Source organism: Ptychodera flava, chromosome 20 (genome assembly GCF_041260155.1).
Source record: "Ptychodera flava strain L36383 chromosome 20, AS_Pfla_20210202, whole genome shotgun sequence".
In the NCBI taxonomy this organism is placed as follows: domain Eukaryota; kingdom Metazoa; phylum Hemichordata; class Enteropneusta; family Ptychoderidae; genus Ptychodera; species Ptychodera flava.
In genome coordinates, this window is record NC_091947.1 from 32,579,342 (window position 1) to 32,593,837 (window position 14,496).

Consider the following 14,496-nt stretch of genomic DNA (forward strand, 5'->3'; position numbering starts at 1 on the left):
GAATATAAATGTGGAATTTTTTTATGGAATATAAACATATGGTAACTTTGTGACACGTCCAAAACGATGAAGTCATCAAAGGCCGTCATAGTATTAATACCGGGCAAATGTCACCTAACTTCTCATTTCAAAATACCATTAAAATGTAACATTAAAGTTTGCTGTAGTAAAGTAAAACGGTGTCGATTTGAAAAATCAAGTAGTCAACACTTTAAGTAATATAGTACAAGTTTTGCAATTTTACATAATGGCATTTAAGTAAAGCGAAATAAAATTGTGTGTAGCGCCAATTCCTTCAGACAATTGCTGGTATCATTAAATAACAATAAATCAATTGGACTATACTTCCAATTGTCATTTTTGTCATTTATATCAAAATATAGAGCAAAATAAAGACGTGCGGTACCTCTGAAGGTAATTGCGAAGCTTAAAGGGGCAGTGTCGCTCTTTTTACCTTTTATGACTGTCACTCAGTGTAAAAATAATGTCGATGCATAACTTCAAAAGTGTCAAAAATTACCCTATTACTGAATACAACGAAATCGTTCCTGACCTCTACACAAAATGAGCCATTCTTGTGACAACATTGCCATGATGTGAGTGAAAGTTGTTATCCTCATCTGTATGAAAAGACACCGTCGAATAAGATTTCATTACAAAACTTTCATGATGTTCAAATTCAAATTTATAACAGTCTTTAATCGAGTGCATGGTTTAACTCAGTGCCCAGTACTTCAGCATGTTTCAAGTAGTCAAACAACACAACTTTTCATATTAGCCAATCAAAACGGCGTCGAAAAGAGCGACTAGCCCCTTTCGAGATAAAACTACAACAAATAACAACTAAATGTTATGATAAATTGTCCATACTACTTAAATGTAAATAAAATGTAAAAATAATTGTATTCGTAACCAGTACACATTACTTGTGTAAATGATATTATCGTAAGGAGTACTGTCCTTTCGTCACAAAAAATTTACATAGATGAATTACATTTACAGTCCAATGCATTTGTATGAAGTCGATTCCTCCGACCGACAAAAAATATACTTGGGCCTAGAGTATTGACAAACAAACAATCAAGCACACATGCCAAGGAATGATTGTGTACTTCCAATCGTCAATATAGTTACAGCTACTGGAAGATGATCTTATGTAATAACGACCATACGTCTTAAAATGTACTAAGGCCTTGGAGCAATAGCTCACGGTCTACAAACTTAACAATTATCTAAAAAAATGTCTTTCTGTAACTCACATAGAGTAATGATGTCTAGAATGGTAACCAAAAAAAGTATTCACAGTTCTATATCAGAGTGGACCAATCCCGTTAGGGTACGACATTTACCGCTGCTACCTTTGATTTAGTTTTGCATTTAACACAAGCGATCAGACAAGACACTGCAATTATGACGATGGCGACAAGGACGACGATCACAATTGCGACGACAGGTATACGTATGTCGGATTTGGGATCGAGAGACACTGTCACGATGTTCGATTGCGGTGAAGTGTTACCAAAGTCGTCGTTGGCAACCAAAGAAAACACATATACAGTCGAATCTGGTGAGAAAGCAGACACGTGAATTTGTCAAACACAGCTGTCAATGGCGCTGAAAAGGGATTTAAATGGTCAGAGAGACACTCAGGCATACAGACAACTTGGCAGACAGACGTATACCGATAATTAGAGTGATAGTAATGAAAACAACACGGAATCGGGACAAAATGTAAGGACAAAAATAGCATTTGCGCGAAATCTAAGAAAAACGTGAAATGCTAAAATTCAATACTTCCATGGAGATATCAGAACCTTAGATTTCTGTAAATTGACTGTTTATAAAATATTATCTTACGGAGAATTGAAGCCCTACTTATCTCTTTATACAATGTATATGTGCTTATCTCTTTATATAATGTCCTATTTTTACTATAGATTACAGTTTGACTGCATACACGCGAAGTCATTCTCTTCTCACCTGTTTTGACCTTTATCTCGATGGTAAATTCTTCAGTCTGACCAGCCGGTTTTGGCGCCAAAAGATCACCTTCAATGACCATCTCGTGATCCACCAGGTCGGTCTTATTAAACTCGCGCAACATCGTTTTAAAGTCCTGGTGTACCCTGAATTCGTAGCTGGTAGCTTCAATTAATAGTGCAGAGAAGAACATCTTGCATCAAATGACTGACATATTAAGTGTCCGTTGAAGTAACATCGATCAGTAGATACGTTGATAAAGGTGTTCATATTGAGATCGTGACTTCGTTAAAATGGCCTTGCCCACTACAAAGAATAAATGCCGAATTCCTAGGCTATTCTCTGTGTATCCTCTTTGCTGAAGGAGTACTCAAGATTGCAATCGATACGCTCAGAACAAAGATGTAAAGGGTATATTCGGCAAGGTCACTACGCCCGGTACCTGAACAGTAATGCCTTTCCGTTCACCTACACAAATGCCATAAAGTTGCCATATCTAATTGGCCAGGACTCTACATCAGAATGTATCTATTCAACTTACCATTTCCTTGATCCAGATCATCACCTGGTGCTGTGAACTGAAAAGTCACCTGACCTTTGTCGGAATTCTTCCTGAGAATACTCAAATCGTCAATTCTTGCTGGCGGGTAGAAGTCTCTATACGCGGCATCTGTAACGTCATAAAAGTCATACTTTTACTTCCAATCTAACACATCATCACAAATGAATAATCGGAACAACTGTAGGCTATATACCTCATATGGAATCACCTCTTTTGGTATCCACCAAGCAGGTCCTCGGGCACCATTTTACAAGTGGTATAGCCACAAACTGATGACGTCAAAGACCTGCGTACTTATGGAAATGAGGTCAAAGGTTACGTTCTAAAAGGGGCGATAAATTATTTTGGGGGTAAGAGTTAGGAATGGGGGCTTGTAAACTTAGGGGGAAATGATTGAAAAGAAGGGTCCCAAAAGATTGAAAAGAAGGGTCTATCTTCACTCCCTTTCCCTCATTTTGTAGTATCCTATTACTCTGTCCACGTCTTCTTCAGCCAGCCTGGTACCTAGGTGGAAAGCAATGGTTGATTAAGGACAAGGGAGTGAAGTGTTATTTTTTAATTACGTTTTTTTACACAACATTTATTACCGCTGCCGGGGGTCGAACCCAGCACCTCCAGCATGTGAAGCATGTGAAGCATGTGAAGCACTACCTCTAACCTGTACTCAACGAGAACAAGTTGCCAGAAAGGGATGCAATGTTCAATATAAACGTTAGGATGATAATGCTAAGCAGGAACTGATTAATTTATAATGTTCACTTGTAATAATTTGAAAGGCTTTTACTCATTTTCCTTCTTTTATTGAATTAATGCCTCTGCATTGATTGCCTTATTGCCTCTTTATTTTATTCTCTGCATCGTCGTGTTTGTTGTACGTGCAGATTTGTTATTGTTTGAATATTTTTCATATTATTTGTTGTATTTGCACAGTTAAAATATAAAATTGTCACTTGTTTAGGATGTTTTATATGTTGAAAACTTTGTGTTTGACATTTATTTTTGAATTTGTCATTTGCTGCCTTTTTTACAATACGAAAGGTGTGTGTTCCGTTTTTGACAGGATACACTTTTATATAAAAGTGGTTCGTCACTCAACATGTATGAAATGCATTATTTCATTGCTATTGAAAATGAAAACGTGAACAACAATTCGTTGGATATGCCACGGAAATAACATAAAAATTTCACCCATCGACGAGGTGGATGAAGTACAGAAGCGAACGAAATTCGCTGCAAATATAATAATTTAAGGTCCATACACTGTCACTAGCACAAAGTTCGTCTGGTTTGTGCATTCCCAGTGTCACACATCAGCGGCAGTGGCCTCCTGAGTTGTAAACTTAGGCGTGATATAAGTTTTCCGACCGTCTCAAAACATTTGGCATAATATGGTGTTATGTGCAGAGTTGCAATGAATCGATGAAGGGGACTGTAAACTGAAGGACAGAGAATTGAAATACGTTGAATAAGTAAAATCCACGCCTCAGCTCGTCGAAACGCCTCCGCTACATGAACTCATAAAGATAAGTTGGAAATATGTCTGAAGATGTGAAGCAAATCCAAGTCCGCACGACATGGATCCACATGCCTTCAAAGGTGTTGGTGTGGGCGAAGGTTTTAGGATCCACAAAATGAAAACAATAATTAGCGGTGAAATGAGAGAACTGAGGAAACTTTGACAACGAAGAATAAGGCCCCTGTCACCTATCAGAATGATACTGTAACCTGGAGGAAAAATTCTATAAGTATTGGCATTACGTACGCCGGTCAACAGAAATTAAAAAGCAAGCACAAATATCGCGATCAATGACTCCAATCACCAAATGTCTGTCACTGTGTCGACTCAAGCTGTATTTGGACTTCCGGAACTTTTTCGTTATAGAGTTGTTTTTTTTTCAAATTCGTGTATTCATAAATTTCCATAGTAAAGCCTGGCTAAAAATCTATTGGGAGGCATGATCGCAAAGATAAAGGGAAAAAAATTGTGGACAAAAAATTAAACCAATCAATAACAGAGTTTGAACTAATGTACAGGTGTGATTTTCAGTCTGTAGAAGAAGTAATGCAAATGAAAACATACAAAGATTTTTTGACCGTCATATTGATTATTATTTGCATTTGAATGAACTCTGAATTCTGTTATGTAACTGTGTGCCGTCTTTGGCAACGGCTATATTGAAAAGGGGTCAATATGGCCATTGCCGTCGGGGTCAGTTTGTAGATGACAACAAATTTGATGAATAAAACGTGAGAGGGGACATATTGTACCCGGAATGAGACGGAATTAGGCATCATTTTACAAGTGGTATAGCCACAAACTGATGACGTCAAAGATGTGCTTACTTATGGAAATGAGGTCAAAGGTTACGTTCTAAAAGGGGCGATAAATTATTTTGGGGGTAAGAGTTAGGAATGGGGCTAAGAAACTTAGGGGGAAATGATTGAAAAGAAGGGTCCCAATTTTTTACTCCTTTCCCTCATTTTGAGGTATCCTATTACTCTATCCATGTCTTCTTCAGCCAGCCTGATACCTATGTGGAAGCAACAGTTGATTAATGACAAGGGAGAGAAGTGTTATTTTTAAGTTAGGTTTTTTTACACAACAACTATTACCGCTACCGGGGGTCGAACCCAGCACCTGCAGCATGTGAAGCACTACCTATAACCTGTACTCCACGAGAACAAGTTGCGAGAGAGGGATGCAATGTTTCATATAAACGTTAGGATGATAATGCTAAGCAGGAACTGATGAATTTATAATGTTCACTTGTAATGATTTGAAAGTCTTTTACGCATTTTCCTTCTTTTATTGAATTTATGCCTCTGCATTGATTCTTTATTGCCTGTCTTTATTTTTTTCTCTGCATTGTCGTGTTTGTTGTGCAGATTTGTTATTTTTTGAATATTTTTCATATTATTTGTTGTATTTGCACAATTAAAGTATTAAATTGTCACTTGTTTAGGATGTTTTATATGTTGAAAACTTTGTGTTTGACATTTATTATTGAATTGTCATTTGCTGCCTTTTTTACAATACGAAAGGTGTGTGTTCCGTTTTGACAGGATACACTTTTATATAAAAGTGGTTCGTCACTCAACATGTATGCAATGCGATATTTCATTGCTTTTGTAGATGAAAACGTGAACAACAATTCGTTGGATATGCCACGAAAATTACATTATAAAAATTCCGCCGATCGACGAAGTGAATTAAGTACAGAAGCAAACGAAATTCGCCGCCAATATAATGATTTAGGATGCGTATATTGTCACTAGCACAAACTTGGTCTAGTTTGTGCATTCCAAGTGTCACACATCAGCGGCAGCTGTAGCCTCCTGAGTTGTCAATGTAGGCGTGATGTTAGTTTTTAGACCGTCTCAAAACATTTGGCATAATATGGTGTTATGTGCAGAGTTGCAATTAATCGATGAAGGGGACTGCAAACTTGAAGGACAGAGAATTGAAATACGTTGAACAAGCATGCCTTAGCTTTATCGCCGAAACGCCTCCGCCACATGAACTCATAAAGATAAGTTGGAAATAAGTCTGAAGGTGTGAATCCAATCCAATCCAATCCAATCCAATTTCGCAGGGCATGCATCCACATGCCTTCAAAGGTGTTGGTGTGGGCGAAGGTTTGAGGATCCACAAAATGAAGACAATGATTAGCGGTGAAATGAGAGAACTGAGGAGACTTGGACAACGAAGAATAGGCCCCCTACCATTCATCGGAACAATATTGGAACCTTTAGGAACAAATCGATAAAGCATTGGCATTACGTACGCCGGTCAACAGAAATTAAAAAGGAAGTACAAATATCGCGACCAATGACTCCAATCACCAAATGTCTGTTACTGTGTCGACTCAAGCTGTATTTGGACTTCCGGAACTTGAATTCAATATAGATTTTTTTTGTTTACATCCGTGTATTCATAAATTTCCACAATACAGCATGGCAAAAAATCTATCGGAAGGCATATTGCGAAGATAAAGAAAACAAATGTGTGGACCAAAAATTAAACCAATCAATAACAGAGTTTGAACTAATGTACAGGTGTGATTTTCGGCCTGTAGAAGAAGTAATGCAAATGAAAACTACAAAGATTTTTTGGCCGTCATATTGATTATTATTTGCATTTGAATGAACGCTGAATTCTGTTATGTAACTGGGTGCCGTCTTTGGCAACGGCTATATTGAAAAGGGTCAATATGGCCATTGCCGTCGGGGTCAGTTTGTACATGACAACAAATTTGATGAATAAAACGTGAGAGGGGACATATTGTACCCGGAATGAGACGGAATTATTGCCGCGATCACATGAACTAACTAACCCTAACCCTAAAAACTCTGTGATGGTCTTCATTTGCTTGATTTTGTGTCGGGTGAAGCACAGTGGGAGCCAGAAATTGGGGTTAGCTGACCAAATTGTCGGAACTCCGCTCGCTTCGCTCGCTCCGTTCCGACAATTTGGTCAGCTAACCCCAATTCCTGGCCCTCACTGAACTTCACCCGATACAAAGACTAAGCAGTCGGAGATTGTGACAGTGATTTGAAGAAAGTGCAAATTTATATTATTTTAACCTTATTAGTTAGTCAGTGCCGCAATTACGGGGCGTCTGTGTTTTGTGTACGGCGATTTTGACGTCATCAGTTTGTGGCTATACCACTTGTAAAATGGTGCCCGGCGCGATCACATGAACTAACTAACCCTAACCCTAAAAAGTCTGTGATGGTCTTCATTTGCTTGATTTTGTGTCGGGTGAAGCACAGTGGGAGCCAGAAATTGGGGTTAGCTGACCAAATTGTCGGAACTCCGCTCGCTTCGCTCGCTCCGTTCCGACAATTTGGTCAGCTAACCCCAATTCCTGGCCCCCACTGTACTTCACCCGATACAAAAACTAAGCAGTCGGAAATTGTGACAGTGATTTGAAGAAAGTGCAAATTTATATTATTTTAACCTTATTAGTTAGTCAGTGCCACAATTACGGGGCGTCTGTGTTTTGTGTACGGTGATTTTGACGTCATCAGTTTGTGGCTATACCACTTGTAAAAGATGCCGGTCCGGGTCCCAGACGCGAAGTTTTTACCTATCTCTGATACGTCGCGAGGTCGACGATGAACACCATTGAGCCATTCACTATGCAATGTACATTTCTTTTATTCACACACAAAAAATTAAGCATCTGCTGTATGGTCACATCTCCTGCCATGTGGCACTTGTGGTATTCATTTGTCAGCCAATAAGCTTTCCGAGATCTCATTTTACGTTTTTTGCTACGATATATTTCATCTATACTACTTTAAAAAAGTAATGTGTTAAAGAGAGCTTTACATATGCATTCAGTGCCATCACAGGTAAGGCTTCCTCCAGCGGCTATTCTTTGGAAAGACCCTGTTGAGACATCTTCAGGTACTGTATCGTCTTCGTCACCGCTGTCAACGTTGGGTCAATCGGTGATCCGAATCCAGTTACCTTGCTTGGACTCACCACGGTTGATTCCCCGTTGCTTTTCACTTCCACCTAAGCTTACATAATAGACGAAACACGAGCAAACAAAGCTAGGGTAAATATCCACATGACATCCCTAGGCCCTGACCATTTAGCGTGCAATCAACGGCGCTGACAACGCAAATATAATCCGAGATATTGCCATAATTCAATAAATGCTGGAATTTATGAGAAATATGTAGAACTGGCACGAGTTAATTGTATAAGGAGCCATGGCTAGGCCCTGCCAATTAGACACATCAGAGTATCTCTCAACGAGAGAGCGAGTGACCCATTCTCCACTATGGAACGGTCTGATTATAGTTGTGGCGTGTAACCTCTATAAATGTAATAATCTCCATAAATGTAATATTAACCGTTATTTTAATAAAATCAACCATAAAGGTAGTATAACAGTCAAACATTAATGTAACAACCCGGAACCACAAATGTAATAAACAAATTAACCATACATGTAATAAAACTCAACCATAAATGTAACAAACTTGAACTTGTACATGAGCTTATAATCATTTGTTTATCAATGCCCCAAGTAAATAATACACTTTAATAAGGCTAGTGTAATTTCATTGCATTCTTTTCTGAAACTAGGTCTCCTTTCCGAAACACAGAATAGAATACACTGAGAACACAATCAGAGAACGGAGAGGTACCAATCAAACTGTGAGACAAAGGAAGTTGAATAGCAGTTCTAGACACTAATGATGACATAATGAAGAAGCGTAAAAATAACTCGTCAACCAGTGATACCTCACAAAGTTTTCGACAGACGACTCAGAACAAACAAGAGAGAAATATACAACATTGTAACAGAAATTTGTGACATAAAACAAGTTGACGAAAACATTTATCTATATTTCAATCTAGTAAACACAATACGAACACTACCTTGACACAGTAAAACAAAATTAGTCATCCTATCATCCCCAGTGAAGGAACAAACTTCATGTGGGACACCATAGGAATAAAACAATTTATTAATTATTCCACACGATTTATCCACTGAAGATGAATTTGAGGGGACTGATGAAGAAAGTAGGGCAAATTTTTGAAAAACAGCGTAAAAGGACCGTAGCTTTATACAGTCTCTCCACTTTGGAGTAGAGATTGCCCTGACACGTAGATTACAGCTGTGTCACGTTGTGGCCGATCAGTTCTATACACAAAACAGCGAAACGTAAAATACACTTTCAAAATATACACAAAACACACTAAACACAAACATCTAAGATATGAACAATGTGTGGAGTTGCTTGCCTTTATTACATAAATAAATAGTTAAGGGCCAATTCTCAAACTGCGATGATAAAATAGATTTATTACAATTTGGTTGACAAGTTCTACCTTTATAATGTTTCATTACATTTATGGTTACCATTTCTTACTATTATGGTTGGTGTTTTTGTTGCATTTATGGACGATATGACATTTATGGGTGCATTTTATTAAAATTTATTATCAACGGTTGATGTTACAAGTATGGAGATTATTACATTTATGGAGGTTACAGTGGTGTGGTTCCAGCAATGAGAAATATAGGAAGCAATAAATGTGGTGTAGAACAGAATTATGTTATTATAGCATCAGACGACTTAGGCCAGACGGCCGTGACTTTCAACTCCTATCGAGAAATGTTGACATGTTGAAATTTTGAAAATGAATTTTTGCCAAGAAGATAGAACTATCGCAATACTACAATAGAGTAAGACTTGATAAGTGTCTTGTCTCGTTATTGATGGTGCTTTATGACTTCAGGTCCTATTTCACACCCACCTTGGCGCTGTATCTGCCAGTTCCGTTGAAACCTGTGAAGTACATGGAATAAATCCCATCTTCCTTGGTTACATCTGCACCTGCTCCGTTATCACGAAGTGTGTACGTCAAAGGACCACCTGCTGGTCTTTCTATGGTCGCTACAACTACGGCGCCGATAACAGGAGTAAAACCTAAATGATGGTAAATTTGACGCACTCTTCAGTCGTAAACATGTGCTAAGCGGTGTCTGCCTTTTCTCGTTGTCCGAATGTCAAAATATCATTACAGAAATGGGAGATATTCCGACATTCTTTTAGTTAATAAATCATCATATCTAATAATTCAGCTGAGAATGTGTTCACATTATCAAAGCCCCGTGTAATATGGCCCTATTTGTATAGTACATACCAGAGCAAACCATAGACTGGCATTTCCGTCGCTTGACGCCAGGCTTTACGTGGTGGGTACAGCCCCTGCCTCCTGCGACGGATCTACCAGTTTGAGTACACCAGATCTACTCGCAGATGAAGTGTGATATCACAAAGCTGTGTACACGATGTTTCTGCATAATTTTACATTAACATTTCGTTTTGTATGCTTTTTTATTCATGCCCGATGACTTTACCTTGAGTGACAGCTGCGTTGAGGATGGCGGCCTTTGGCGGTGAGACATTCTGCACACCCCATTCTGACACTGCCATGATAGGATATTCACCCGCCTCTCTACTTCTTGATTGGACGGTAACCGTTACATCGCGTACGTTCGAACTAGGATTGTTTATGACCAATTTGTATTCGCCAACCTTGAAAATAACGAAAAGAATGACAGAACACTAGATAAGAGACTTCATTGTCAAATTGAATGAACAATCATGCAGAAATGTTCACACTCATGTAAACCGCGAGGAGAAAGAATAACCACTTTCACATTATCATCTTTCGCTTGAGTCTGTCCTCGCACTGTAGCAGACTTATTCCCTTGTCCACTGTTCAAGCGAGGCTAATCCGAGAGTTATATGATGCAAATTTGTTCTTATTGATGTCTGTAGAATGCGTCTCATGACTAGGGACAGATATTTGGACTCTCAAACTTTCACAAATCTTTTCTGATCTACCACTTGTTGGAGCTCATTTTGAGTAAAAAAACTTTCACCATCTTAGTCTTTTTAAAATATCAAGAATTCATTTTTCTTACAGAGTTAACACAGAGATGGCCGCAAATTTGAATTTCAAATATCGTTAAATTTTGGGTGATATGTTTCTCTGGTAGCAAAATTTGCACTGTGACCCCAGACTTTAATCTTGATTTTGAAAGTGAGCGGTTGAAAGATTGCTCGAGGAAAATTTGAGCAGTCTCCACAATTCAAGGCGCAGACTAACTTAAGAGCACTCCACTAAAACGGTACGTTGCTGTACAATTTTCCGAGTCAATGAATCCAACAATTACGGTTTCGTTAACATGGCTTCAGGAAATCGGGTAGGTCGGTCGGGAACAAATTTGTATTCCTCATGTCTAATGGTGTGCAACCCATCAAAAACAGCAAAATTTTGTAAGATTATGCGTGATTTTTAAAAAGGCAAAAACGTTCATGGTCAGGCTCTTAAACAAAATAGGTCGGGTTAACTGAAAGAAAGTTGGTTTTTTTTATTATTTGACCATAGCGTGGTCATAAATTATCTACCATATTATTACTTTACCTGTGCCAGGCCAGGTATTTGGATCGTCACTATTCTAAACATACTGTCTAGTGTATACGCTGGACTATTATCCGTTATAAAACTCCCATCTGGCAATTCTAACGTCAGTTGTATGGCTGTGTTGTTGACGTTGTAATCAATGTAATCCACAACTATCTTGGTTTTCCCGCCAATAGTGGAGTCAATGTGGAATACCACATTGTGGCTGGATTGTCGGCCTATTGTCTGGCTGCTGCTGTGCAGAGTCGTCGGTAACGAGGAGATTTCTGCGATGAAAAATGCTTTCTGTTAGCAAATCGGAAAATACTACAAATTCCTTAGAGCCCGATGCTTCTCGGTGTTTTTATGTAGGATATATGATGTCTTTGATCAACCCAAACATTAAAAACTAACTTCAAACAATTCATTGTTGAAGTTGATACGCTTTCGAATTCCCAAAGGAACATTCCCTAAAATGAACTGTTTTCAGGACGCACGAGACAGTCTTGCCACACATCGACATAAGTCAACCTATTTGCAGTGGTAAGGGAACACTAATGTTCAAAATCTCCGAATTTACTTTGAACATGATGAATTTTGAAGAAAACAATCCTTACAATACTTCCCTAAAAACTATACGGTGAGCAACCGAAAGACTTCCCACTGAAAATGAAAATAAACAACAATGCGGTGACTACATACCTTGGTCTCTTTGGGCACTTGTTGAAAATGCTTCCTTAAGGGCGTTTGAACGTTCGGAATAGAAAAACGACATTCCACCAGTGGTCGAAGAAAGATTTTCCAGGTTTATTGATGCCTCACTTTCGATAGCTATGGTGTCAACGGTAATTAACCTCTCTTGAATCTAAGAGGAAGATGGTTATTTGAAGTGTGAACACAAATCAAAATACTAATGTTTGAGAATATCTAGATTCTTGGGAACTCGGCTCAAAATTTGGTACAGATTTACTTCAAAGTGTAAAACGCAAACTCTACAGTTCCCTACAAATCGAACGGCAACACTGTACATTTTGGTCAAATACTGCTGCCAAAACTCTTCATTGTCTACAAGTTAAATCAAGTCTAACAAGTTGTGATAGAGTCATACGAAGACGTCCAGTGCCAATATTTATTAAAATTCCTTGTTCAAAAGTCGACATGAGAGGCAAACCACGTATATAAGTGTACCCTACCAATGAAGGCAATGGGGTGTGGCGACGAGACAGACCAGAAGTTTTAAGACAACTGCTTAAGTGCTATGATTATTGCCTGTAATCTACGCACTGATTTCACTCTGTGTCGGAAACATGCGTATGGATTTTAAACTACTGACAGACGTTAACTGCAATTTCAATGCTACCGTTCTACATCTGTAATAGAGAAGTAAAATTTATGTAATGTTGATTGCATTTTTGCAACGAAACATCAAATGTTTACGCTGACCAGTCAAAATCATGCGTGATGAGTCCACACTCTGCAATATAAATATGTATGTTGAGTGCCATACCTGGGAAGTTACATTAGCAATGTAGGGTGCGGTGTTTTCTTCGCCGTCAGTACAAACCAATAAGATTCCGCCGTTGGGATTTTGACCATTTTGTTCAAGTAGCTCTATACCTTGGAGAAGTCCTTTTTGGAACAATCATAATATCATTATTTGTTTCTGCACAAATAATTCCAGTTTGCGTTTTGTTATAATGAGATTCTGTCTATTACATTTTAGAGGAAAGTTTTGTTGACGTTTGAAAGAATCATATATACTTTCTACATGATCTCACATCTAATTTCTTTGTTTATCCATTTATCTGCGTCTGTTTTAAGATAAATTTTTAAAAACAGATAAAATATTTAATGAAACATAAAGCATTGAACTCCTGTAGGCCCTAGCAATAACCTTTAAATAGAACACTTAACACTTTCTCATCAGCATATTAGCTAACACATAAAAGAATCTAATCTAAAGCTTTATGTCATCTTCGTCTTGTAAATGATTGGTCAACACGATTTCCAGATACATTTCCTATGCAACATAAGCTAATCTAATTCCATCGGAGGAATGCTATGAATCTTAAGATGCACAGACGTGATGTACATACGGTCTTCTTGCTGTTGAATACAATGTCATGAATCTCACCATAGTAACACAGATCGTATTTATCAGTTTCTTCGTTCCCTTGACAGAAGGACTTACAAGAAATTATATCATCTGCGTACATAAAATGATTATAAAAATTTCCAAATCATTGAAGCCTGTTTTCGAATCGGACAACGGCCCGGAAAATAATCGACGTGAACGTTAAATAGCCTTAGGGAGAAAATCCTTGGCCATAAATTTATCGATCATTCATATATATTTTCAGTAAATCACGCTTAAGACGGAGATGCATGTTGCCAACACAGTTTTTAGCTACTATAGACTATAGTCTATAGAAGCTATTGGGATGGGTATCCGTCCGGCGTCCGTCGTCAGTCTGTATGTATGTATGTATGTATGTATGTATGTATGTATGTATGTATGTATGTATGTATGTCCGTTTGTGAGGCGTCCGTCCACTCAAATATCTTGAGAACCGCAGTACTTACTGATTCGATATTTGTTGTGTAGATTAAATATATGATTTTGAGAAACTATTTTTTTTTTAATTTTTTGATATTGTTGAAAATAGGCAAATTAATGCCAAAAAAGGTGTTTTTGATAAAAAATCTTCTTCTTCATAACCGCTGGTCAGACAGCTTTGTTATTTGGTATATAGGTCCCTAGGGGTAACCCAACTTAGATTTGTTCAAATTGTGATGAAATATGCACATGTGTATTTTTAAGGATTTTTTTTGTCATTTTGGGTCAAAATTTGACTTGCATTGTATGTTATTCTTGTACTGTATAAACCCTATCAATTCACCCAGAAAAAATAATTAATATGATTTTAAATAATTGAATTAATTAGGAAATCATCAAAGCCAAAATAATTTTTATGTAGAATTATCAGAAAGTTCAACCTTTTTTGACAGT

General features: G+C 37.9%; 1 protein-coding gene across 1 annotated transcript; it reads right to left on the reverse strand.

Moving 5' to 3' along the window:
• Nucleotides 1-816: 816 nt before the first annotated feature.
• LOC139120705 (calcium-activated chloride channel regulator 3A-1-like) lies at nt 817-13,109 on the reverse strand. The gene is made up of 9 exons (XM_070685241.1): nt 12,994-13,109; nt 12,189-12,351; nt 11,508-11,773; nt 10,435-10,612; nt 9,828-10,000; nt 7,878-8,066; nt 2,522-2,650; nt 1,981-2,145; nt 817-1,564 (listed from the first exon to the last, which is right to left on the reverse strand). The coding sequence occupies exons 2-6, from the start codon at nt 12,259-12,261 to the stop codon at nt 7,920-7,922; spliced, it is 837 nt and encodes a 278-aa protein (XP_070541342.1). The 5' UTR covers nt 12,262-12,351; nt 12,994-13,109; the 3' UTR covers nt 817-1,564; nt 1,981-2,145; nt 2,522-2,650; nt 7,878-7,919.
• Nucleotides 13,110-14,496: the final 1,387 nt, after the last annotated feature.